Source organism: Euwallacea fornicatus, chromosome 32, assembly GCF_040115645.1.
Source record: "Euwallacea fornicatus isolate EFF26 chromosome 32, ASM4011564v1, whole genome shotgun sequence".
Lineage (NCBI taxonomy): Eukaryota > Metazoa > Arthropoda > Insecta > Coleoptera > Curculionidae > Euwallacea > Euwallacea fornicatus.
In genome coordinates this window covers 1,569,696-1,597,665 of record NC_089572.1, presented here as the reverse complement: position 1 = coordinate 1,597,665, position 27,970 = coordinate 1,569,696, and the positions used below count along the sequence as shown (strand labels likewise).

General features: G+C 39.6%; 1 protein-coding gene across 11 annotated transcripts in view; it reads right to left on the bottom strand.

Annotated features, from left to right (window-relative positions):
* Piezo (piezo type mechanosensitive ion channel component) overlaps positions 1 to 27,970 on the bottom strand; it is a 36,811-nt gene that overhangs the window by 8,439 nt on the left and 402 nt on the right. For 3 of the 11 annotated variants that reach the window (XM_066299018.1, XM_066299019.1, XM_066299022.1), the window contains exons 2-27: positions 27,320 to 27,935; positions 25,268 to 25,353; positions 18,847 to 19,058; positions 18,404 to 18,659; positions 18,003 to 18,249; positions 17,648 to 17,822; positions 17,311 to 17,463; positions 15,487 to 15,613; positions 15,164 to 15,279; positions 14,717 to 15,113; positions 14,337 to 14,533; positions 14,140 to 14,288; positions 13,799 to 14,079; positions 13,432 to 13,745; positions 12,739 to 13,038; positions 12,481 to 12,682; positions 12,096 to 12,357; positions 11,780 to 11,965; positions 11,333 to 11,661; positions 11,064 to 11,189; positions 8,638 to 8,697; positions 7,322 to 7,437; positions 6,291 to 6,431; positions 5,520 to 5,613; positions 5,207 to 5,364; positions 5,062 to 5,153 (exon numbers count right to left, since the gene is read on the bottom strand). In XM_066299018.1, the coding sequence (XP_066155115.1) occupies positions 5,062 to 5,153; positions 5,207 to 5,364; positions 5,520 to 5,613; positions 6,291 to 6,431; positions 7,322 to 7,437; positions 8,638 to 8,697; positions 11,064 to 11,189; positions 11,333 to 11,661; positions 11,780 to 11,965; positions 12,096 to 12,357; positions 12,481 to 12,682; positions 12,739 to 13,038; positions 13,432 to 13,745; positions 13,799 to 14,079; positions 14,140 to 14,288; positions 14,337 to 14,533; positions 14,717 to 15,113; positions 15,164 to 15,279; positions 15,487 to 15,613; positions 17,311 to 17,463; positions 17,648 to 17,822; positions 18,003 to 18,249; positions 18,404 to 18,659; positions 18,847 to 19,058; positions 25,268 to 25,331 (4,754 nt within the window). In that variant the 5' untranslated portion in view covers positions 25,332 to 25,353; positions 27,320 to 27,935. Of the gene's footprint in view, positions 1 to 5,061; positions 5,154 to 5,206; positions 5,365 to 5,519; positions 5,614 to 6,290; positions 6,432 to 7,321; positions 7,438 to 8,637; positions 8,698 to 11,063; positions 11,190 to 11,332; positions 11,662 to 11,779; positions 11,966 to 12,095; positions 12,358 to 12,480; positions 12,683 to 12,738; positions 13,039 to 13,431; positions 13,746 to 13,798; positions 14,080 to 14,139; positions 14,289 to 14,336; positions 14,534 to 14,716; positions 15,114 to 15,163; positions 15,280 to 15,486; positions 15,614 to 16,369; positions 16,421 to 17,310; positions 17,464 to 17,647; positions 17,823 to 18,002; positions 18,250 to 18,403; positions 18,660 to 18,846; positions 19,059 to 25,267; positions 25,354 to 27,319; positions 27,936 to 27,970 lie in introns of all 11 variants that reach the window. The other 8 variants (XM_066299020.1, XM_066299023.1, XM_066299025.1 and 5 more) reach the window with 8 other exon arrangements.

Here is a 27,970-nt window from a genome sequence, read left to right as displayed (position 1 = left end):
ATCCACATACAGGGTCAGTTTCGACGTAAAAAATGCTTAAACAGATTGTTTTTTTACAAAACAGAACACAACATATCTTACAAGTTAATTGGAGTCTATAAAACTGGACGCACCCTGTAGATACGCTTAATTACGGTCAAAAACAGTTAAGAAGAGGCTACCGCGACATCCGCTTAGAGAGTCCTTCAAATAATACAAGTATACAGAGTGTAACATATCATCATGGAGATATTTCAGGGAGTGACAGAAATTTTCTAAATGAAAAAAAAAATGTTAATACGCCCATGGGCAAAAACGCGCCATTTTCGATATACAGGGTGGCAGAGTTTCACATTTTTGTTCGTATTTTTGCGCTTTTCTCACGTACGCCGTGAGTTTAACCTCTTAAGTTTCGCACACCTATTTTCTTTAAGACTCTACGACAAAATGTCAAAACCATATGTTGCCATGTACAGGGTATTACGTTTTTTTGTGTCGTGTAATATTAGAAGCTTTGTATCCCTTTTTTATGTATAAATTTCGACACCAACTTTCAATCTTCAGTTCTTTAGCTTTTTGGCCTCATGCAGTTCTCGTAGAATTTGCAAAATCATCTGTTGACAGAAATTGAGAGGGCCCGGTCCACATATTCTGGTCTGTAATTTAGGATACCACGGCTCAGCTTCGGCCATTTTCATAATTTTTTTTCAATTTTTGACATTTTGCATTGTTCAAACATAAGAAAAATGTAAACTTTTGCCACTCTGTATATCGGAAATAATGTTTTTCTTAACCATAGGTTTGTTAATTTTTTTTTTAATTATTTTGGAAAGTACTATCTCCAGATGATATCTTAAGTCCTGTATAAATAAATGTGCGATGGCACTTCTGCTCTGATCCTTAACCGATTTTGACATTCTGGGATCAATCTATATCGAAAATCCCATGTTTTATTTGTTTTGGGTACTTCTAATGGGTGGAAAAATGCCCTGCAGGCAAAAAACCATGAAGTAAACGTCCGTGATAAGTTTCACGTCCTTTAACAAGAAAAGATCTTTCTTAAAGCTCTTCTAACAGTCATGAGACGTCTATTTCTTCAAACACTAATATGTTTCCAAATGGCATATACGGAGGTCTCGTAACTCGACGATCATAGGCTAAGGGTGAGTTACTTGATGAATTTCGAGTCGAAAATGTCTAAATAACTTATGGCCGAAAACGCCTCGTTTCCAAGACACAGGGTGTTCAATTTGTAAAAAATACATTCTTTAATATTTCAAAAACGGTCCTGCTTATGCGCATGCAATTTGGGACGCGCTACGGCAGGACTAACGCGCATGTCTTGGGGAAATCGGAACATTTACATTTATACCGGAGGCGTCGGTACAGCCATGTGGAGACAATGTTCATGAAAAAAATGGCACGCCACTGATTTTTTTTTAACATTAATATTTTTGTCTTAATATTCCATCAATTGTTAATAAAAAGGCCTCTTAGGGTTTTGTCGCCTAAGTGCCCGTTTCTGAGATAGAAAATCATTTATAATTCCTTTGAAAGAAAAACGCGAAAAATTGCAACAAAAAGTCATATTTACTTAGAATTTCGTGCGCATATGTATAAAATCGTTTTTGAAATATTAATGAACGTATCCAAAAAAAAAGTAATTGAACACTCTGTATCTTGGAAATGAAGCGTTTCCGGACATAAGTTATTTAAGCATTCTCGACTCGAAAGTCATTGAGGAATTCACCCTTAGCTTATAGCCATGGAGTCACCAGACACCCTGTACATATATGCGTGGACACGAACAACATTATTCCTTTCATTTTCTCTCTGGTCGCGCAACTCGGTTGACTCCTATTTGAATAGAAACAGGAGCTTTTTCTAAACCGAAGAATAATCTTGTTCTCTCCTCTTAAGATTAGGAAACAAAACCTACAAGTCTAACCAAGCGGAATGAAGCGTTTTGAAACTGCATCTGCGACTGAGAAAAATGGAAAACGACACAAATAGTGAAGGTGTTCAATACCTCTCCTGTTCGGAAGAGTAATAAGCAGGCGAAGCCACAAGTTTAGTGCCGGTCTCTGCACTATAAGAGCATTTATCATCGCAAACTCTGCTGCTCAGCACCGAAGTGGTCCTATAAGACATACCGCAAGACCAGCAAGATTATACTATCGAACGATGATGGTAAAGAATGTGATGGCATGAGTATTGAAAAGTGTTCATTAGTCTTGTCTGGTTGTATAAGCAAAGCTTGAGGCCCTTATAAATTTAAATTTTAGTTTGGAGCAGTTTATGCTTGATATCAGATTTCAACAGCAAGTTGTGTAACTGGACCTTAATTTCATTACTGTGCGAGCAGCGTTGGTCAGTACACTTATAATAAAGGGCATCCAAAGTTGATTCTACATGGGACGCAAATTCGGGTAAACGGGAGCTTAGGGAGTATTGTCTGAAAGACTCGTACGATTCCGGGAGACTGATTCATTTCTTGCACTTAAACGCGCCGGTTATGAATTCATCACAGCCGTGACAATTAACAATATATTACCATGAAATCAAAGCTAAAATAGCATTTAACGGATTATAAATGGGGTTTTCCAGGCTGTAACCACCGTCGACGTGTTCGAACGCATGGGGTTAAGCATGGCTACGGATAAAACCGAACTGGTGCTGCTGGTCGGTCGAAGGAAAACAAGAAGTATGAGTCTGAGGGTGGACGACGTTTCGTACGTGACGAAGGAATGTGTGAAGTACCTTGGAGTGTGGATCGGCAGATGTGCTCGCTTCGGTGAGCAAGTACGACGGACATCCGAAAAGGTTGCTAAGATGATTGGGAAGCTCGAAGGCATTCTGCCTAGGGCGAGTGGTTTGGGGTATGAAAGAAGGAGGTTGATGGTGATGGCGGCATCGTCGGTCCTGCTGTACGTTGCTCCAGTTTGGGGAACGGAACTGGAGTATGGGAGGCACACGAGGGTAAACTGTATGCTCGCACTCCGGGTGCTTACAGGACGGCACTGACCGATGCGGTGTTGGCATTGGCCAAAATACCTTCGGTGAGAATTAAAGTGACGGAGAGAAGTATGATGTGGGAAGGGAGAAGTGGGGTGAAGGAATGGGTAATGAACGAGTGCGAGCGGGACTGGGAGAAGTATGAGGGTTGGGCAAAGACCTTCATACCCCGGATCCGTAAGTGGTACGAGTGCGAATGGACGAAAAGTGGGTATATGTTGGCTCAGGTGTTCACCGGACACGGCGTGTTTGGGAAATACCTGAAGCGGATACGAGTGGAAAGGAGTGCGGAATGATGGTTTTGTAACGAAATGGAGGACACTCCGGAGCACACGCTGTGGATGTGTCCAGAATGGGAGAATTATCTGGCGGACTCGACCTGAACCGAAGCGCGATAGGGAACGAGCTAGTGGGTAGCAAGGGATAATGGATGGCATTTGAGGGCCTGATAGAGAAGATCTTGAGGGCCAAAATTGCAAGAGAAAATGAGAGAAAGAAGAATGGGGTGCGGGATCGTGTTCGTACCTACTCCGGAGGAAAAGGAGCCCTGAAGTAATACCGCGAGGTACTCCTGGGGCAGAAGAGGGGAGGTGGGTTTAGTGGGTAGGCGGCCGACGTAATGGTCGGTCGAATCCCACACTACCCGGCTGACGACCAGGCCGGGTATCTCAAGAACATTCCCCCTCCTCGGGAAAAAAAAAGGTTGTAACCACGTAGTTTGTAAAAACTAATCCCTTAGATCGGTCCAAGCAGTTTTCTATTAAAAATCCGCACCAATCTTAAGCAGAGTGTGTCAAAAATTTCCTTCACGCTCGGTGGAAGGTGTCAAAAATGACAGAAATGTATTGTCCCATCGGTGAGTGTTGAACCAGGTTGGTTGAAACATCTCTTCGGAGCTTGGACTCACTTTATTAAAAATCTATCGTGAATTACCATATGATCCAGGTTGTCGAAAACATCAGAAATTCAGGTAAATTTACCTTGGATTGTCTATTGACAGTTTCCATTAAGTGCGGCCCGAGTGTGCCAAACTTGTTCGTCCCGCTCGGTACACGGTGTACAAAATGTTAGAAGTTCATTATCACGCTCAGTTCAAGTTGGTCTCAAAACGCCCCTGGTCCTCAAACTCTCTTCTTTAAAACTAAATTTTACGTCCCATGTACCAAACCGCAGTCTCAAAAATGAAAAAAGGACTATAGCAAATCCACTATTTTTGTTTAACGAATGTATGGAGAACGGATTGAAAAATATTTTCTAGCACGCAGTGTATACAGAGTGTCCCGAAAATTACTGTACAATGCTTGACAAAAAATTCCGTAACCAAAAATGAGGGGTTCCAGGCAAACTTGCTTACATCCAATATTGCTTCGTTTTGGCGTTAGAGGGAGCCAAAATCTCAAATTAATATCGTCAGTAAGTAATTAGTAAATGTGTTTATGGATTTTCACTAATTTTAGAACTAAGAATTACTACATAAATTGACGTGTTCCGACTACGGAGAATTATTAAAATGGCACGTGGCTCGTAAGTAAAGGCCTGATTTTTAGTTTCGCCCTGTACGAATGACTATAAAAAAAAGAGACAAATCAGTTGTCGCCGGTCGTACCCGTTTTTCAGAGTTCGCCCCACCCAATTTTCAGTACGTTTCATTCTCATCCCCATAGCACCAACATGAGACACCCGGGATTTGTTCTATTTGATGGAAACACCTTAGAGGGCTGGAAGGAACTGGGAAAATAAATCAGGCGCTTCTCTCATGGGTCTTATAAGCTCCCAGCTCTCTCAGGATACTAAACAAAATTTTGTCAAGCTACAACCAACACTTGTGACGTTTTAAGTAAAAAAATTGTGAAAAATCGGAATTACATCACTAGAAACAGACCTTTCGGCGAGCACATTATGCCTAAAGGAATCTGAAGAGCTGAACACCCCCATTACTGAAGATGCAGGCGAATCCTCGCTAGCCAATTAAAAAATCTACTGTCTACACTATAGGAACAATTAAATGTAGTGCTGTTTTGACGTCACTCCAAAGGCTACTAATTAATTAAAATTAAAAAAACTTACGTGGAGTGTCTCATGAGGTCGTGGAAAGAACCGGCAGGCTGCCACAACTGGTTGGAACCCATTCGCACACCCACATCGTACTCGGTGTTTTCCTGAGAAGAAGTATCACGTAATCTGTGGGAGTTCCAAAGAATTTTATACGAACTTTGAGCATTTTCCGCTCTTTTCCTAAGGTCTTGAGGACATAGCGATAGTCTCTGGAGTAACGATTAAGGAAGTGCGTGAGGCTGATCATGCCGCTCTCGATGAACGCCCATATGAACACGATCCAGTGAATAGACTTTTGCAACAAACTGTATTTCCCTGAAATAGAAGCAAAACTCAGCTTTATGGAACACTCCTAGAGGTGTATTAACTATCCACATGGATTATCAAATTATTTGTGCAATTTCCATTCCCAGGAATCAGTTTATAAGTCTTAATTAACACCTCCGTTTTGCTCAGGCAAAGCTACTTACTGGGCTGAGTTAACTCACTAATATCGTCATCTTTGCTGGTACTGGGCTGAGGATCTTCCTTGATGGTAACGCTTTTCGAGGTCGGTTCCTCCACCTAATCAGAGTACTACTTTTAGTTATATGCATATTTTCAAATTTTTGGCACTCTTAGGAAGCAGATGAAAAGGCAAAAGGTGTGGTATTTATACATCGAGAAGATATTATACACAGTGAGAGATTAAGTAAATACTACGAAAAAACCATGTAGTAGGGACTTAAAGTCCATCGACAGCTAGTTTCCATGGGGGAACATGACTACTGATGAGGGCACTGCCAATAATCAAGAAACCGAAGGAAGCGAGCTACGAATCAATCATAACTCCAAATGGCAGCTTCTGTCCAATCTAATGGCAGAATCACCCGCTTTCATCAGTTTGCACTTTGCCCACCAGTCGTCGCATTCGTCTTCGCCGTTCCTGACTCATAATTCCAAGTGGCAATACATGTCAAATTTTATGACAGAATTAGTTGGCATTTTGTCCACTAGAAGCCACAATAATTTTTTTCAGTTAACAAGTTCGTGGCAGATAAATGTTCAGTTTTCAAACGTGCACTCGTTATTAATATTATTAAAATTAATAACGATTTTTGACCATCACCGATGATTTTAGGTGCTCAACCACTACTCAAACTCACTACTGGAGGTAGATATGTACAAAAGCTGAAGGAAGCAGAGATGCTAAATGAAGCGGTGGTTAATATGCGCAGAACACTTTGTGATTAGTAACTCACTGTCGGTGCCGGTAACGGAGCAGACATAGTGGATCGCGCCGACTTTTTTCTAGCTAGAGGCACACTAGAACGCCTTTTCATGCTTTTTCTTCGTTCCCTCAACACCGTTGCCACGTCAGTTTTTATCGTGGCGTTCAAGAACTACAAACCCAATGTAAATGAATGATTTCAATCCTTTCTGTACACGATAAACCTCAAACAACCTCAACTAATGATAGATCCTCATGGGCGTGTAAAAATTGACAAGCGTAACGCACCTCCACTGGTGGGGATGGATATTTGACAGTTTGAGTTTAGAGTGGTCTGCTAGAATGACAGTTTGAGTTTAGAGTTGTCTGCTAGAATGACAGTTTGAGTTTAGAGTTGTCTGCTAGAATGACAGTTACGTTGTCAACATTACGCTCATGAGGGCGCAGGAAACAATAAATGATAAAAAGCTGGAGCTCTCAAAATGCTTGCCTCGAAGGGTGTGAAGGTATGGTAATCAGTGCGGATGGGGTCGAAACAGTGCTATAAATATACTTTTGCGACCTAAGATAAGGTTGTAGCTAAAAACATTATAGGACCCGCCGCTCAGTATTTGACAAAAGGCGGGAATAAATATAGGGTGACTCTAATTCATGCTTTCAAGGTCGAAGACGCAGGACTTAATTCTGAATCTCTCTTGCTATTTACTACATTGCTGTCTGGAGATTCTTTCAACATTTATAATTGACCCCATAGACGTTTAGGGACGTCTAAAGGCAACGTGAGATGTCGGTTTGTTGATTCTTTTCATTGTGAAATACAAGATGGCGATCGAAGCAAAGCAAATTTTTCCTGATAAGTTTTTCAAAATTCCTACAGTTTACTTGCTTTGATTTCGCATCGCTCCGTGAGCAGGTTGCCGAATTTCAAAGCATGTAAACATTTGTTTTAAAGAGGTCAAAATAATAAAAACGCAATGGTAATCCTGATGAAAAAAAAAAAAGAAAAAACACACGCACAGACACACAAAACAAATAATACAATGTAACCGACTAAAACCTCACCTCTCCCATGGTTGGCATGTCAGTGCAATCATCGTCGTCTCGAGTTTCTTCGGGCAGAAGATCCAATTCGTCGTCGTCCAGCTCATCGAACATATAGTAGTCTCCGGAACGTATAGCTATTCATATAAACACAAAAATTACGGTGGTACCACAATGTCTGGAAGCTACTTAAGGCTTTAAAAACCAACGCCATATTAACTTTACCAAGAAGATAACCGTCGCTTTGAATTCATCGCCTCTGTCGAAGTTATCTTTCTGGTAAGTTTTGGCCCTAACGCATGCACGCCAATGGCCTGTTTACGTTAAAGAATCATGTCGTGTAGCTTTGGATTAACTAGGCATTGGTACAGGTTCAAGCCGAAGGAAATGTCTGTTTAGTCGTTTTGCGTTTTCTGAATAGATACCAAAGACGGTTAGGACGTGCCGTTAATTATTAAATTTTTACATCAAACAGTGCGTTCGCATTAATATCTCCTAAACAGACATTTTCTTGAAAATTTTGGGTGCGTTCGAGCCACAAGCTGTGAGCAAACGGGTGGTTAAATCAGAAAATCTAATTGTGTGAGGAAGTGCACTTAGAAAGCGCAAATGGCAAATATGGGAAGAGAATAATGAATGTTGTTGAAGAGCAACATCTGGCATTGCTTAAAAATAAACTATCGAGACCTCCAGGTTTTCTTGGAGTCCCGCTTTGGGTCCCCACTTCTGACCACGTCGGACGCAGGTACCATTCGGCGGCAGCGCTGCCGCCCTCGGTGCATCCTTTCGTTTGACGTGGTATTTCGCCGTAAAATGAGAAAGTGCTCGTCCCTTCTGCATTTTTTCTGACAAACACCTGTTTATGTTTATGATATTTTTGATGATTCACACAATATCCTGTAAGTTTTGTATTTACAATTTTCTTATATCTGCCCTGATCGGGTAAAAAATAAACAGCAATCTTGTAGGGGTTTTTATTTAAATTTAACTATTAAGTGTGCGAACCCAAGGTGATTTGCTGTTGTGCCCTCTTTAAGCGCTCTTCCTCCGGAAAACACAAGATATTCTCAAGCGGTACGTGTGATTAAGATGTTACCTTGTTAGGTGCTTTAAAGTGATACAAAAAGTAGTGAAACCTAAATACTTTCAAGTGATATACGAAGCTGAACAAACGAAAAGTGAAGCAACATTTTTAAAATCTACTTTTGAAGCAATATGCGGCTCTTGACTCCCTTTATCCTGTGACTATCTATTGAGATTCGAAAACGTTTGTAAGTAATGAACTACCCTACTTGAAACACATTTCTTTTAACTGAAAATAAATCAATATAATTTACCCTGTTTAAACGTTTTGGGCTGCAATCTCCTATAGTTAGGCCTACGTTCTAAAACAGAATCTATAATAAAAAAAAATTGGGTAAAATAGTACGAAAGACGAAAAAACCTGCAAATAAATAATCGCATCGTTGGTAATTTATTTACACTATACAGTGCGGTAAGGGATATAAATGTAATACAGAGAAGTCTGGCTTGCAGAAGAGGAAAATCGGCTAGAAAATGTTCAGTGATCGGAATGAGAACGAACAGTAAGGACGCACCCGTTGGTTAACTTAACTTAACTAAATATTGACCAATTTTATACAATTTCTAATGGAATTTAGCTTAACATAAAAATACGAAAATTGCCTTTAAATTAACCTACTTCCGATCTCCTAAGGTTTCCCGGACCTCCATGCTGTTCATTCTCATCTGGGACGCCCTGTAGAAACCAAGTCAAGACAGTTATTTCGTTTTAAAGTCCCGGACATACCCAAATAATATACAGAGCCATCTAGAATATCAAAACACCGCAAATTTTTCAGGTGAAAATAGGCGAACTTAACTCAATCTACCTTTGCGCAAAAAGCAGTCGATTTTCAAGACATTAAAAGTTGATTCACAAAAATGCGTTTTTCTTATTGATGAGAAGCACAAAGCATTTTCTCAAGGTAAACCAAATTCAATCGGTCCATCTTCACCTGAGAAATTCGGGGATCTACGTTTCTGAGACGCCCCGTAATTTCTAGAATTTTCCCTTCCTCGCAAATGCGCGACGCAGACATTTCCTAAAATCGGTGAAAACTCGTAAAGCTTTCAGTTCTGCGCCAATCAGGCCGATGGTGAAACAGATCGCAAATACAGGATCGGACAAAACTGAGAACTTTGTTGATCTTCATTTGCAAGAACTCGGCGTGATCCGAAGACGTAGGGTTTCCTCCAAACTTACGAATTTTCAGCGATTCACCTTAACAAGCCGTATGTACGCAGACGTTTCTATTGAGACATTCAAAAATAAAAATGAAAATTACACTCGTGGTGACTGAAATGCGACCGGGTGGAGTACGAAATGACGCTCTGACGAGGAGTGACCAAACTGCCTGCCATCCAGGGGGGTCCTAAACTGATCTGCCTTAAAACGGGCCCTCGGGGAGGTTCACTCACCGCCTCGGCGTAAGGGGGCGCTTCGTCGTATGGTGGAGGTGAAAATACCGGGAAACTGTCGTCGGGGGAAGGAGGACGGGGGTTGAGCTCGGAATTCGGAGGTGAGGAGAACGAAATTCTCTGAGGTTCCAAGTAGGCTTCGAGGGAGACTGTCATGATTGCAGAGTAAGGGGAAGGAGGGGCTTGGGGTTGGATGGTGGACGAACGCGGAGTGAGAGGGGCGATTTCCTCGTCCTCTTCTTCGATGGGGGTGTGGTATCCAGTCGGATTGGTACCTTGTGACGTCGCAGACGTACAGGAAGACACCGAGGAGGTTCGAGCCAGGGGAGGTTTAGCTAAATTGGGTTAGAATGAGGTGGTTATTTTGCGAGATGATCGGAAGTGAATCAGATTACTTTTGGCTACGCTTTTGGGACAGAACAAATTATTTAAAACCAAACTGCCCCCCAAAAAGAAGTACCACATTTTTGCCCAGCTGCAATTCCCTCAATAACCTATTTACTTTTCTGATACTGACCTCCCAACTAAACTTTCTAGCCTCCGGGAAACGGTTCATCATATGGAGGATTTGGAAACTTGAGATACAAAGAGGCAAATTTGGGACACTCTGTATGGGTTAAAATTTTGACTGCGTTTTAAATGTGCAGCAGTGGCAACTATAAAAAATACTATGTAATTCCCTCGAATCAGAGCAAAACTGAGTTTCATTCGCTGTAAGAGTGAACGCAATCAGCCCTTTAGAAGAAAATGTGGTTCTGGTGTCTTCTTTTTAACGAGTAGTTTTATTTAGATATTTTTAACTGTAAACAAAATATTTAAGGTTATTAATTTAATTATGAATGAAACGAGTCTGCAACGTTATGGGAATAAAGCAGAACAACGATGTCTGAGACAACGGTTATACTGTCCCTCCACCATTAGGAAACTTGGAGAGAGAAGGTTTAGTAGAACATCGATCACCGACAAGTTGGATATGTAAATGGCTGTAGAAACATAAAAGGATCTACCGCCATTTATTCCAAACAACAAAATTAAACACTAATAGAACGTAACGATTTCGACTAATATAAGCAACAGTATCATTCACGCATATTATATTCCATTCATTTTTTATTTGGAGAAATGTAGGCCATTGAAGCTTCATTTCCTCCCTTTTCGCATAAGTCAAGATCCTACCGATTTGTCAATAATAAAAAATGGGTTATATATATATGCGTTGAGCTGACCTGTCACTCACCATGTCACTCGGACTGTCAATAATAATATTTCAACTCAATGTCACCTTGAATCTTTTGCTGATTGGCCTTGATCCGATCCATTTTTACTTTGATCTTCTCCAGTATGTGGCGCTCGATTTCCACTTGCTCATCCATTCGCTTCGCCCTCATTTCCTCTATTAATTCGGCACCTAAACAAAACCGAGCATTGCAAAAGTAAAGAAAAATTGCATTGTGAAATTCACCCTCCTATTAGGGCGAAAATAAATGGAAGAAAAGTCCATGGTGGCAAATATTGGCAGTACCCCTATGAGAAAGACCTCAGAACAATTACCTCTAGAAGCTAATATGGTTGTCGCCTTCGTGTCATTAATCATGTGGAAGAAATTGTAGCTCTTGAATAATCTTTTCTGCATTATCAATAGTCCGAAACAGACACCGTCCCAAAACAGGCCCAAATATTCCCGAGGCACCACGCACTGCCCGCTGTTTGACAACATGGCAATCTCCTCGATGTTGCCGAATTTCCTGACACAGCCGATGCCAAAGAGCATCAACCAATGGCATTCGCCCACGTACTGATAGACAAAGACGCATCCGACCAATTGAAGACAAGCTTTGATTAGGATCACGGTTACGTTGTAGCCGAGCAGCCAATTCCATCTGAAAGACACTTGATATGAGACCGCATGATCTCAAATAGGGGAAAAATGATGGAACTGTTAGAGTGGAAGTATGAAATGAACGGAACTTATCGTGGAAGTTGACAAAGTGAACTCACTTTTTTATAATTTCCCTAATGGGCCTCAAATACAAATCAGCGCCTTCCCACAGGAACAAAAAGGCACCGATAAGGTAACCCACTGAAAAGATATTGGTACGATTGGTTCCTGCCAGGAACACGACGGCCAAGGTGATGTAAAACAGACTGCATAGCACGCATCTCTTCACAATATCTAAATAAGACCTGAAATTAAAAAGATTATATTAAACACAAACAAAATGACGAACTGCAGTGGGATACTGAAAATTTTTGTTATTTTAAAAATTGTTCAGTACCGCGAACAAGAATATGGATGATCTAAAACGAGCTTCACCTGCAATAAGTGATGAAATCTGGCACGGGATTTTCAAAGCTCTTATCCTCGGCTAAGTGGATAATGTTCTCGTTGCTGCCGCCAGTGTAGTTTTGTCCAGCATATCGTCGCTCTATCCTAAATACGACCCACTGCCTGGACAAAAAGAAGAGGAGCAGAAAATCCCATATTAGTCGTTTGGGATTGGGAGGATATTTGTTGTTCATCAAGTACGCCCATTCTTGGAGGCGGATGTAGAAGGTGTTGCGGTTCCACGGATAATCTTGAATTGAAATAGGTATAATAAGTGGCATATTTATGTATAATCGATCAATGTTGTGGTACGCACATTGATAAGTAATAAAGTGAGACTCTACATTAAATTTGGGGCACCTGGTACACTTACCTATGCACAAAGTGGGTGGAAGCCCGATGACCATAAAGTACTGTATCGGCAGCAAAATTGCAGTGAAAATCACATAGAAAGTCCACACTTTAGACAGAGTACTGCGTTTTAGGGAATATAGAGCGACCAACCAGAGCGCGTAGAAAATGGCGTAGAGATCCATCCGGATGGCAATGACGGCAATAGTGGCCATGAAACTGATCTAAAAGTACACAAAAAAGTCTAGTGAACCTCTGTGCTAGTGGAGGGCGTTCTTACCTCGATGCCAAACTTGTAATAGGCATAGTTTGCCAAATACTTCAACATGTTCTCTAGATTTTTGTCGGCATCGGCCCTGGTGATTCGCGGGAACATGAAGAAAGCTCTGGTGGTGGGCCGACCCCTGGCTATTCGGTAGTTATATTGCCTTACTAAAATGACCGAGTACAGTGTCACAATAAGGATGTAGATGATGTTCCATTTGACCAAACTGGGCACCGAGCGTCCTACTTGGTCCGTCTTCTCGAATCCCAACCACTGCATGTTATTGGCTATCGTTTCCGTCTGGTTTGCGTTATCCTAAAAAGAATACTCTGTCAATCGATGAGGAGAGCACACAGAACTTCACGCGTGATATTGCATAGGAAAACCACGATTGTGATCTAGAGGATGTGGACATAAGAAACAATTTCCGGCAATCCCCCAAAAACTGGTCCCATGCGATTCGAATCTGACGCATATCACAAAAACGCAACTCCCCGATTCTGCGGAATATTAGTAAAATTTTGGAAGTTATTTACAAAATGCAATGCGGCCCCATTTACGTAAACACAACCGGAAATTTTTCCTTAAGGTTCTCCCATACCAGATAGTGCGCATGTCCTGTGGAACGTTTTGTATAAAAATTAAAAGTTGACTTTACCACTGCAGTAAGTTCCACTGGAACCAACCAACGGCCAGAGAAGAACTTACCATCACGCACGTTACGTTCCACATTCCAGGATTAATGTACTTAATCTGGTACAACATCCTGGCCAGAAGTAATAGCGACACTAACATGGAACTAGAATAAATGGTAAAAATTTGCACCGGCCGTCCCAAGGTGAACGACGCTGGAATGAGTAAAATCAGAATGACGTAGAGGGCACATTTGTCATAGACGCAGAGCAGCATGGCGAAAAACAGCACCACTCTGGGCATGTGGATCTCCAAAAAGAGGTAGAGCAAATTTAAAAATTTGTGAAGCCTGGTAGCCCATTTTTCCACCACTTCTTTGAAAGTTATGTCTAAATGAGAATTTTCAATTTAAATAATGAGAGGACTTCAGTCAGAAGCTTACTGTCGAAATCGCTCATTTCAAACTTGTAACCTGAAGAGGAAGGATCGTCTTTATCGCTCCTATCAATAATGGCACCCCCTTGCATGGAACTCTCGTTCAAATCATCATCCTCTTCCTCGGCCTCGTTTATTATACTGGCGTTCTTGGGATCCGACAAAATCATGAAGTCGTCGTGGAAGTAGTGAAGTTGCACAACAGTTATAATCACAAAAAAGGTGGGAGTTACTAAGCGAACAAATAGCTGTTTCGTTTCGAACTTTTCCAGGCCGATATCCAGCTGCCTAAAACACAAGATGTGCAGTGATTACGTTCGCACAAAGGCCGCTTGAAGGGCGACTCACTGCTCCTCGGCCACATGCAGGTATTTTGTCCAATATTCCGGAAAGTTATCAAATTGGTAGGTATAGGTTAGTACCAACACCATCATGGAGAATATGATGACCACCAACCAGAATCCAAACATCATTTTCCTCCAAACGGTAAAAGACAACTGAAATTTTAGTAAAACATTATGCGTAAAACGCCGGGTAGAGTGTACCTGGAAGGATAAGATAAAAATCAAGAACAAAGCCATATACACTATCCGGAAACCGGTCATTCGCTGACCGGTAATGGCCACTGCGAAGAGAGTGATGGCGACCACCCAAATCCAGAATTTCGTTAAGAATTTCTTCAAATGATTGCCCACGACGTCCATGATTTTTGTTTCTTTTTTTTTCGGTTCAGTATTGGCACCTAAAAAAAATTAAGTCTTTCGGAATGCGATTTTTTCATTTTGGATTTCAAATCATATTAAACATCGGCTACCAAGGACTGCTAATCAAGAAATGAGGATTTCATCATTCACGTTCTTGCGTGGATGATCTTTTGCTGACGTCACGCCCAAATTGTAAAATTATGACTTTACATCAAACGTACCCGATGTTGCCGCACCAACGGTCAATTGCAACGGCGCCACCATATCTGCCAAGGCACTGGACTGTCTCTCGATGAGTCTCTCCTGCATGTACTGTCTTAAAGTCACCCAGAACATGCAGGTGTAGAGACACTTGACGAAGAGAGGATTACAGGGCAAAAAGGTGACCTTGACGAAACCTATTTGCGCTAAATTAATACCGCTTAACGTGGATGGCAGCTCGCTCTCTGTCAAGTTCATTGAGTAAATGTAGGCGGAGATCAAGAGAAACCATGCGTAGAAGACGAGGAACGGGCTGGAGCGCAGCATGCTCTTGCGCTGGTTAGGCACCAACCAGATAATGTTGGCCCAAATCAGCAGCACGAACGTTATCCAGCTGATGTACGTTATGCTCCAGGCCTGAAAGGACTCGCTCATAGAGGAGCAATGAAGGGAAACTTGCGACTTACCATCATGATTATATTTGTGCCCAAATATGAGACCCGTATGATGAGTTGAAGCAGATTCTCCAAGAAAAACACTAAGTTCTCGATTAAAGTCGCTTCGTATTCCCCTTCTGGATTGCCTTGGCAAAGTACAAGTAGTTAAACGTGAAATTATGTATATACAATAGTGGTCAAACAGAGATAGCATTGGAGAGATCTAACACATAAACGCTAAAAATTGATAGCGCAATACTGTGAGAATTTTTAAGGCATTTTGTCTCCTACTTTGACCACTCTGCATGGTCAGTCGGCTCGACCAAATGCACGCTGACTCGAAATAGGCTTACCTAATTCATCTAAAGGTATCTCTTCTGGGTGTTCCCCATCCACGGTGACGCTTCCAGTGGAATCCTGCATTATCGCACTGCGTTTGCTTGATCCATACCTCTTGATTGGACTCACTCCTTTTATCAGCTAAGAAAAGTACATCTGTTACCGTAGAATATTTCAAAATACCTGGAAGAATCCTATTTACAAATGAAATTTATCAGCTCCACAGTTCCCTTGTAATTGATCATGCCCGTATTACCCAGGAAAGTGAGCAAGTGTCATCAAGGACGTGAACGCAACGTTCAAAGAGTTTCTTACTCAAAGATTATACAGAGTGATTCACTGACAATATCCAAAAATCAAACCTCGTGTTCTTTGTTGAGCTGTAGGTTAATCTCTTATTATGACGAAAGGTGAAGAAGCACTGAATAAAATCGATAATCTTTAATTCCATTTGTAAATATGATTAATATACTTCTAATAAACATTAATTTTATTCTGCTAACTACTGAAGCTAGTACCTTGCTATTGTCGTATTTATACAGGGCGGTGTAAAATTAAAGCACAATGGCATGCCAGATTAGCCAATTTTCAATTAATTGAGACAACTATTCAAAATTGTACCGGGGGAAACAGACAAATTGGCGATTGAAAACAGTTTGCGCATGCGCCATGAGGGTTTAAGAAGATTTCTTATTCAAAGATTTTAAACGTAGGCGATGATTAATCACAACCCTGTATAAGAGCGACTGTTGCCTCCCCGATGGAAATGTAAGAATTAGATTAATCAATAAAGCTAAACGCACACCTGTTTTGCTACACCACCACCATAATCCACATGTAGAATGTAACCAAAAAAGCTGAATTAAGCGAAAAAGAATGGACGGAAATAATACGTACTGGAGTGTCCTCTCTCATGTCTCGTTCATCGCTAATTCTTCTGTTTGCAGCCTAGAAAAAACCAGCAGCAGCAAGAATTTAAAAGCAACAAAAAATGTGTAGAAATCAAAAGAAATGTGTATGCCGCTAGTGAGGGTGTACAATACTATTAGTTTTGACTTACTAACAATATTTAATCACAAAAAGTACTAATTCGCAACTCTTAATGGAATAATGAAGTAATATCATATCGGGAGTTAATTGAAAAGCTCTCAGTCTAAAGCCGTAAAACGCGATTTGGTAAAGTGTTATATCAGTGAGAGAATTAAAACCATCAACCTTTAATTCGCATAAAGTCTCTAAAAATATATAAAATCGCGTCTTCTATGCCACTGACTTGATTAGAAACAAGTTCCATAGATGTCGTCACTCGGAATGCATTGGCGCACATCGTCGATTTCCAGGTCCGTGCAGAACACCGGTGCCTTTAGGAATATTTAGTATCCCCACTTCTTTACTCTCGATTTCCGCTTAATTTTCCTGAATTGAAACATTTCAGCGTTCTCCAATGTTGTGTGAGGATCTTGGAAACAAAGCAATACGGACTTTTTAACATTACTAATGTAGCTAACTCGCCCTAATCTGTTCTTATCAGCTAGGGAAATTAAGAACGGAGTTGATTCGATTTTTTTTTGCATGGAAAATTTTCAAAAAAATACCGGGACCTGTTGTTCTGGCGGTCGGATAGTGTGGGATTCACCGAATCGCCTATCCACCAGTTAACCCGAACTAACCTAAACACTGACCCTTTGGGGACAGCTTACCGAGGACAAACTACCAGATCACTCGTTATGGTAGAATGACTACATTATTAAAAAAAGAAAAAAACGAATTGACATGCAAAACCTCCAAAAGCGCATTCTCACACTGAAGGCAAAAGCAAGCAGGAGTAACTCCCTTACTCGCACTTTTCTTCCTGCACTTTGCCACCTGCGCTTGGTAATCGTCGCCGATCGCATTAACTGCGACTTGCTCACTTTGTCGGACAACTGTCTGCTCACTTGCCCTTTATAACTGCCCTCCAAACGTGAGAACGGGCCCTGTTTCTTTTGAGACTGTAACAGTGGTTAGACGGTTAGTAAAGGGAAACTTGCGAATGCGTCCATACACGAGGAGAAAAAATGTTCAATCTAATTAATGTGTTAGATGAGGCCAGTGGTTGTTCCCATACTGGTACGCAATTAGTTCAGCGAACGTAAAGTATGGTCTAAGTAACTGAAGGTATGAGTAGGTACTTACGTCTGGCTGCAGCAGGGCTTGGGATTCCAGGACTAAAATGTAGAAGAGCCAATAGAGGGCAAAAGGGTTTACGTACGAGGCCCATTCGGTTTCCTCGAAGTTAAAAGTTCTGGGGTCTATTGTGTTCGTGCTGTTGTCACATAACGAGACTCGAAGGGGGGTGAGGCCGAAATACCTGAAAATGTAGTTGAGAGCATATTCTATTGCAATATTTAACGGTTTTCCATATATGCACGATGGAAAATAGGTTTACACGAAGACTTTAGATGCTGTGCCCCCTGCACACTCTTACTTTGAATTAAATGAATACGTGAAAAAATTAATCTTTATTTGACAATTAAGAGGGGATTCTTGCCTCGCCCACGTGCTATTCTTATCCAACAGCTCTTGGGGCCACTGGAACTGGTAAGCATACAGGACGCTCATGTGTCCGAAGACGAACGGCAAGATGCAGCACATCAAAATGGCGAATCCTCTCCTTAGTTGCTTGTAACAGGCCCACCAGGTGGCCACGGCCAAAAACACCACGAAGTATAATCCCCCGATCACCGAAGGCCGCAGCACCGCCGCCAAACACAAAGTTATCAGAACACCATAACGACCTGTAAAGTAATCAGGAAATAATACTGGGTGTCTGAAGTTAGACGAAAGACCGTATTTCGATCAAAATTCACTCTGAGGAGGTTGTGTAAAAGTAAGTGGCCCTGAGGGAGAAAATATAGGCCGAAACGTCGCATTTCACAGACCTCTACTCACCTACTCCTACAATAAACATTAAATATTTCTTCCTATTTTTAACCTCTTCGTCCAACCTCTCGTTTTCAGTGCGATTGTCCGATTCGGAAGCTTCAACATTAGAGGCGGTAAGTCTCTTAAAGAGAACGAAAAAAATCACTGAAGTAGCTAACATTATCGGTTCAGGTGAGATCCATGTAAAGGCATCATTTAATGATATGTGGTTCAGTCTTACGAATCCTACGTGACGCAGGAGTTTCTCTAAAAATTCGCAGTCCTGGAATACAAAGGTTGTGATTAATACGTAATAGTTCTGAAAAAAACCCATTGTAACAACCCTTTGTGAGCGCTTAATTGAATTTTTTTCGCAATCGTTCCAAGTTGCTCATTACAGCCATGTTTGATACGCCCTGTCTACTAGTCAGAGTGGGTAAACCACCGCAATACAAAACGTTAAAATTTACCTTTAAAAAATGTGCATATGGGGGCATGGCAAATAAAACGATTTGGAATGCCAATTGCCCTAGGGTGGTTAACGTCGACAACACAATCAGGATCTTGAGAAAAACCCCGGAATGACCCTTCATGGTCTCCTTTGTTGGGACCGGCACAAACGGGGTATAACATAGCAGCAGAAAGTATACAGCGGACAGGAGCGAAGGTCTAAAGATTATTGCTGAAAAGATAGAAAAACAATATCAAAAGATGTAATACATAAGGTGTTGCAAAAAGTAGGCTTCGATACATAACTGCCATTCGAATGGCATCTCAAGAATTCCTCGAGGCATTCTAGGGCATTTACTTGAGATATTCCGTTTTATTAGGTGTCATACAGGGTGTAACGTATCATCATGCATATATTTCAGGGGCTGATAGCACGCTGCAAAATGCAAAAAATGCTAATAGGCCCATGGCCAAAAATTCACCATTTTTGATATACAGGGTGGCGGAAATTGACATTTCTTAAAAGACATTTTCAATAATTTTTGATAATTTTGTTTTCAATTAGATTTGTTTTAATTTTAAGAAACTTGATTAAATCTTAGGAATTACTTCAGAGAGTTGACAAATGAGTAGTATGACTTTTTCCTTTGCATTCTCAATTCCCATCGATAGATGTTTTTGCAAATTCTATCAAAACGGTGATATATACGATAAAGCTGCAAGAGGCCGCAAAGCTAAGGAATTTAATGTTGCTGTCAGAGTTCATAAAGGGTATTTCAATAAAAGACACAAAGCATAGAGTAGCGCATGACTCGTCTCAAACTCAAAACTCAACTCAAAAAATCATAACACTCTATATATGGCTACCGACGAGTTTGACATTTTGTTGCATAGGATCTTGAACAGAATGGATAAAAGAAAATTCAAAATTTTACTCGAAAATTCATATGTGAAAAACACGCAAAACATGGAAAAAATGGGAAATTTTGCCACCCTGTATATAAAGAATAGTGCGTTTTTCATTATTGGTTGTTAGCATTTTTTTATTATTTTACAGAGTACCATTGCTTCCTGAAACACATATATCCGTGATGATATGTTACACCCTGTATACAACTTGTTAATATAGTGACTCGCATTAAGGGCACAACAAATACCTCTGAATTTTGCTACATCATATTCTATTAAAGAAGGCAAAAGCCAAATGAACTGTGATAGGGTAGACAAGCAGTTTCAGGGCGTGGATAGCGTTCTTGTTTATATAGTAAATGGGTTACGGAAACGGCGACACTAGGTCTTTGTTATCTATAGTGCTCAATACGGCCCAACTTGTCTCTCTAATACAGGGTGGCCGGGAATAGCGTTGAAATATTTTGAGAGGTGATTCTAAATATTAAAATAATAAAAAAAAGCTCCTATCAACATGCCCCTGAAATTGCTTCTTAACGGGACTACAAGCCCGTAAAGGGGGAACTGTGAAGGTGTTTTTTTCGCAATATTTTCGAAACGATTTGGGCTAAAATTATTAAATTCGGTGTACTGTAATAAATTGGAATGGGAAAGCTCTTCTAGGTTAATAATTACAGATTTTAGTCAGGGGCGTCGCCTACGGGGGATCTCCTACGTAAATCTTGCTCTAACTTCGTCACTTGTGACGTTTCTTAATTTTTTTAAATCTGATTACTAAATCACAAACATTTATAACTAAAAAGGGTCTATGCCAACGAGATGAAAAAAGGAACTTTTTTACTTAAAAATATTTGCGATTTAGTAATTTGATTTCAAAAACTAAGGAAACATTTTTACGTTATATCTGGACACCCTGTGTAACATGAAGCACCAGCTGAGGTAACAACAATTGCATCAGCACCAGGTAGCTTATGGGAATTCTTATATCAGTCAGGGACTGTGACTCATTTAAGCCCGCAATCCCAATAATTGACCTTTAAAGTTATTTAATCCGCTTTAATACACTTCAAGCATTTAATGGTGTCTTTACTACATTGGTGCTAGATGGAAGCAACTTTGATAAGAAATTAGATGCTATTTTATTGCATCGATCTTGCCCATTTCCATTCTTTTGAGATAAGAAAAGCAACCCATTGACATTATTTCACCAATGCTCAGCGGACCAGCACGCCCTGTGCTATCGCCATCGATAAAAACCACAGAGGAATCGAGGGGCGTGCTGGGCAAGATCGATTCATTCTTACGAACAGGGAAATGAATTGAAATTCATAATTTCCACAACCGAGGCGTAACTAGCGCTGATTCGTGGGGCACAAAGGAAAAATCATGTCAAAAGAACTACGTTTTCAAAAGTTCATAACTGCTTTCAGAGCTACGTTATGCCATTGATTCTTTTGGAGTATCAAAGCCTGAATTTTTCCTTATAATCAATGTAGTCCGGAGAAGTCATTTTCCCAATACTTTGCACCTTAAATCGTAGTTTTACCAATGCCCCCTGTATTATCGTATTGTCCGACGTATTTTTGAGCGAGCTTCCAGGGCAGGGACATTAGGGGGGCACGTCCTGAACTCTCATTTCCAGAATATTTCCAAAACGTATTCCTTTACACGTCTGCACGAGGCAACGGGCTTTAGCGGATTAAAACCGTGTCAAATTGCGATTTTTCTACTATTTCGAAACCGCACAGCAACAGCAAGATACGTCACTTGCAAATACACAAGATTGCATTTACAATGGAAGCATAGCTTCGATATGCGAAAACACCCCCACTAATCTCGTCCTGCTACGCCCCTGGTTTTTCACGAATAAAAGTAGGTTGAAACATCAATTTTCCACGTCTCTGTAAAACTAAAATTCCACCGTAAATTAACCTGACTAATACCCGCAGAATGTCAAGGTTTTAACTGGAAAACGGATTCTCCCTAAAGTCTAATTTTTCGGGTTCATGACCATTTCACCCCAACGATCGCCCTCGCCTGAAGACTCTCCCTTTTTCCCGAACACGCCGAGGATCGTCAGGGAATACGATGGAAAATATCACTCCATGATTAAAAAGTAGGTCGCATAAACCGTTTGTGAAATAACCATAAAGGAAAGGTTATGAATGGGTCTTTTTTTGTTCGAGAAAACGCTTTAGCTGATAGCTGAGATATGTACAAGATATCCCGAACTCGACGCCCCTATACCTATTTTATGAAAACGGAAAGTAACATGAAAAACTTTATGAGTCCCTTTTTTATTTTATGAGTCCTAATGGGGTTGAATGAGCTCCGTTTCGACCCGAAGAAGTTCATTTCTAAAAGTCTGAGTAACGAGTTATGACGTCATCAAATATATTTTTCCAAGAGACACGCCCGAATTTCGAAAAAATTACATTGATGGCATTTTTCCACATAGCTCTGGCTGAAGAATTTTTTTTCTTTAATAAAAGAAGACTTTAAGGAAGAAACTTCTTATTACGTGTTATCGTTTAAAACTTACAGTCAATCAAAACAGTATCCGTACAGTCGGAAAAAAATTCTGTAAACCGTAACTTTTGACTGATTTTGTTCAAATTTTGTATAGTGAAAATTCAAACCGAAACTCAATTTGCGTAATTGAGCAACTTTTGAAAATTTAACTTTTAGAGTGCTTTCCAGCGTTTAAAAAAACTCCGTTTTGAAAACTTCTTGTGCGGTAGAAATTTTTCAATGTGGTTTTAACATTCTTGTAGAAGGCATTTTTCTTCATATATACTGAAAATTTGATCAAAATCGAACAACAATTAAGGGAGTTGCAGCCTTTCAAAAATGCCAAAGAGTGACGATTTTCGCGCAAAATGACGAAACTTTGACATTTTTGACGACTTTAAAAAGCTGCAACTCCCTTATTTGCGGTTCGATTTTGATCAAATTTTCAGGATATATGAAGAAAAATCCTCTCTGCAAGAACGTTAAAACCGCATTGAAAAATTTCCACCGCACAAGAAGTTTTCAAAACGGGTTTTTTTTTTAAACGCTGGAAAGCACTCTAAAAGTTAAATTTTCAAAAGTTGCTCAATTACGAAAATTGAGTTTCGGTTTGAATTTTCATTATACAAAATTTGAACAAAATCAGTCAAAAGTTACGGTTTACAGAATTTTTTTCCGACTGTACGGATACTTTTTTGAGTGACTGTATAAGCGAAAACGTTTCAGGAATTGTCGCAGCAATACTTCATTCAAGAACAAAAACTAAACAAACAACAATAAAATAATTTTTATAAAACTAAATAATAAAAAGAAAAAACTAACTTTGCGTATTTTCAATGTGACTTCTCCCTTCTGGAAGGCACATTTGGAGTCGTCGCCTGACTTCCGTCTCAGCAGCTTTTCTCAATACTCCTTGCGTCAACTCATCGCAAGCAACAGTGATTTTTTTGTCCCTTATACAGGGTGTCCCAGATCAAAGTGCAAATATTTTAACCATGGTTTCTGCTAATGAAACTAACAAACACGTGTTTTTTCTCTTCGTCCAAAAGTCGGTCGTTCTAGAGATCTTTGAATGTGGGGCCCCATTTGGATAAAATAATTTGTGTCGGAAGAGCCTTTCAAGGGATTTTAGTTAAATTTGGTGTACAAACATTTTTCGAGCGGGGCAACTCACAAAAAAAAATGAAATATACAGCCTTGCCATGACATGGATATAAGGGCCGGACTATGAATATAGAGGCCCGTGTTTATTTGACCGTTAAATATTTCGATTAAGTGATTACGCTACTTGATTACACCTTTAATCGAAAAACTTTTTTGTCTCTTGGAGATTTTCAATTCAAAAACTGCAAAATATCATTGAAACGTCTCGAGTAGTTTCGGAAATGTCAAAAAAATTGCAATTTTTGAAAAGACACTTTCACACCCTGTATTTCCGCAACGAGGCATTTTTGGGGTATAGTTTATGTAACAAAATCACCTTTATTTTAGCTGTATAATGCGCTCCCGAAGTTACGTACCGTACTTAGGAAACACCCTGTGTATGAGCAATGAAATTCGTTTCAATTGTATAAATGCTCGCAACATGGTGATTGTTAAAAATCATGAAATAACTATAAACAACGTTGCATTCGAGAACACGAATCGAGAGTTTTATTCGAAAAGTGCATTTGTACGACCAGAATTGTTACATACTGTACTTGAAACACTTCAGTCACTATTTAACTTTGTGCCTAGAAAGGGCCGAATGGTCCTAGATATTGATGATTATACGGCAAAATACTGAGTCGTTTATTTTTGCATTATATCAATAATAGAAAACATTCCATATTTTTTCCACTAGTGTGCTAGCGTTCCATGGAGGTAACAGGTGCATTCTGGCTTTTCATTAAAACACTGATAATTGTTTGCATTCCTCACGAGCGTAATTAGGCATTTTTAACCCGGTTGTAAACATCCAAATGAGCAACGATAGCCGTCTACAGTCGACAACCTAAATTTGCATAAAATGCATTAAGTAGCGAAATAATTGCTCGGATACTTTTCACACGCATATTTTAATAGTCTCAACTGAATACACAATAGTTAAAATTAGTAATGATCACAGAAACGTTGAGCAATTCCCACTCTCATAACATCGTACAGGAAAAGTCACAAATCACCGCATTTAAATCTCAAAAAGAATAATTAGGTTGTAGAATATGCGACCTTTAACATTCGTTTTCGTGGAGGCATTAATGACCGATTCAGTCGGTTGGCACGATAAGGAACAGTCTTTTAGATGTAATTATTAATTTATGATAGAATTCATGAATATTGGACCTTGGACGAGATTGATTCAGTGCCTTGGCCCATAAAAATCACCCGGGGAATGAACTGGGGCTTGACTACACGAGGCGCCCAATTCCGTGTGTAAGGCATATTCTTAGTGATGACCTAACACCACTTATCGTCGTTTGCTATACATTATAAAAATATCAGCTTAACATATATTATGTTCTACATATCCGTGAAGATTTACTGCCAGTTGTAGTCGTGAAAGCGATGCGGTGGCCAGTTCAGAAATGGAGCATTGTCTTACAGATCAAAAATCCGTGCACTTGTGTCTAATTTTTTGCCTTTTTTTGAAATAATTTTTTCTAGTTCTTTAGAAACCTGCAAAACACAGAAATCACGCTCTTTCCAGACAATTCCACAATTGCCATGGTACTATACCAATCGACTAATCGGAACAACTACGTAGCAATTGTTAGAATATTTTTGAAAATACCTGGAAACAAATTCACTTCCTCGACACCTCTGACTATTTTCCTACCAATTTCTATCGTCCTAATCCAAGGGACGCCCCCCGCAAAACTTATAAAAAAAAATGATATAACTAACTAAGCGTCCAATATTCCTGGAACACCAACAGCAATCACTCATTCTTCTTATGAAGAAAGTAGAGAAAAGCCTCCACTAACCCATCACTGATCGCCGACATACGTTTAAATGAAAATGCTGCAGGGGCCAAATACTTACATGATCCAATTAAAACTGGCAAAAGGCACCTGAAAAGAGCTGCGCACACCCAGTAGTTCCCCATATTGTCGATTCAGGTTCCAGTCCTGCAAGTTGGTTCATTAGTTGGTAAAATGTAAAGAAAACTGAGCGAGAGAATATACAGTTCTTTCGTTTCAAAAGTAGCCCTCACTTTTTTTGCGAAAAAAGAAGGTTCTAGACAGCCGAAATCCCGTCAACCTTAAGGGGATGCATTTCAAATCAGAAGATTCTACACGTTTTTTTTTTCTAATGAAAGTTCTTCCACAATCAAGGAACGTAGTTCCAGTTAGATAATGCTTATCGAAAAGGGCCGTGAATCGTCCACAGATAACTGGAAAATCTCTAAAAAATTGTCAAGTCCCCTTAAAACCCCTGGAAAATCTCAAAATTTGAGAGAACTGTTTGCCAACTCGAAAAAGTGATTAATATCCTAGAAATTACTTGAAAATAGAAGAAAAATCTTCCAAAACCATGCAGCTCAAAAGGAATGACTTCTCTATCTAAAAAGACCCCTACAATTACCCAATAGCATTTGCCGTGTTCACAAAATGTCTATGGAAGACTTAAGGAAACCTCAGGGGAAGTCAAAATCGTTAAATGTCTTGGGAATCTTAAAAATGATCACACATTTTGAATGGAATAGATTCGTTTACTACAGATTTATTACAGAGGTAGGTACAATTAATATGAAGTAAAAAATAAAAGCATATGATTGAAGAAGTGAAAAAAACACAATTAATAATAATAATAATAATAATAATAATAATAATAATAATAATAATAATAACAATAATAATACTTATAATAATAATAAATGAAAAAGTATTTTCTTGTGAATATAACAATAATAATATAATAACTTTATACAGTTATTTTCTGAAGTATGTAGTTACTTCTGGCTTAAATTGGACCAGATCAATAATTTTCCTCAAATAAGGTGGTACCCATTGCTAGCCTTGATTGGGCAGTAATAGTAATCCTCTAAAAAAGTGGACGTATACCTAGGGATAGCAAAGCCAGTCCCACTCCTAGTGGACATTAAGATCTCTGTATTGTCGTCGATCGAGAATAAAGAGGAGGAAAAAACACCCAGGAAAATAAAATTACATAAAATAAAGGAATTGAAAAAATGATATTCTACAGGTGGAAATTAATCCTTAAAGAATTTCAAATCTGGAATTTTATTCTTGAAGAACCTTCTCTATAGACCTCAATCCTAAGTATTTTTAAAATAGAGCTTAAAGTGTCAAATAGTTAAGGGCAAAAAATGTTTCCAATTTTTTCAATGGGTTCCAGTCAAGGCTCTAATTATACTGAAGCAAGTCTGCTGGTAATATCTCCTTTAGTTTCCGTGATGCTGGATAACTTTAAACTCCTTTGGACACAATGTTCTGATTTTAAAAATGCTTGAAAATGAAGATGGGTTAAAACCTTAATGTGCTCTTCTCTTGAAACTCGATATTATGGAAACTAGCTAATTTGCACAGATCCTAAAAATCTGACCAAAATACTGTCTGGCTATTTTAACCCAAATTTTGACATTTTTAGGAAAATTAGCTCGCAGTGAGCCTTCCAGTTAAATTTACCAACACCGTAATTTGGCCCTTGAATTGTATTTTATAGCACTAATACCCCATCATATATCTCAATCTTAAACTTAACCTGCAGCTAATATGAACAATTTGACATATAAACAACGACACAGGTCAAATTTGACATTTAACTTCAAGGTCAAATTTAAAACATGAGTATGTCATGAGTATGTGCCATAACAGTATCCAGAATGAGGTGCAAATATAGGTTGATCATTAAAAAGCCTCTCACAGAAGCCTTTAGGCTTGTGCCTTATGTTGCACAGACATTATTATTGCGATACAGGGATGATATCGTGTTTTCTTTAAATTTTTCCCCACTTTTGGTAAAAGAGCCAGGTAGATTTGAGGCTTCTGTTGTTGAGATTTGAAGTTGAACTTCAGTTGGGTTGAACGCAACAGACAAAATATGATGCAAAGTGTGCACCTAGGTACCTACCTGGTCCAATTAAAGTCCAATTAGCATAAAATTGAATTAGCTATCCTATCCTACTATTTATTCAAAAGAGGTAAGCGGGGAGTAGGTAGGTATCAATTTTCAACTCATCTAATGTTCTTTTTATTAAATCTCCATTCCACATCACATAAAACACACACTATCCGTGGGTTACATGCTCCAGTGCACCCATTTTTGGACCTATCCAAAAATATCAGGAAGTTGTCTGCACTCACAATAAATACTTAGACATAGTTCATGCAAAAAAAATCTAATTTCGGTACTTTCAATATATTTAATTAAACCATAAAGCGCGTATCGCGATATAGACCAACATCTCACTGTCACTGATTGTGTGTGTTATGTATCGTGTGGTGTATCGTGATGTTCATGTTTACCACATACAATAAAAACTGAGCCAGTGACAAGACATCCAGAGCCCGTCCCATAAATTAGAGCAGTAAGATTTTCTATCGTCTACAATGACTTTAACCACGCTACGACTAACGACTGATACTCTATCCTTGTCGGTATCACATGAACAACAATGTTTCCACAACGTCACTCTGTGATCTTTTGTTGCTCCGCTCCAGTGATGCCATATTTCCAGATCATCGGCCTAGAAAAATTCACCTTTGATGACCGAAACAAAAG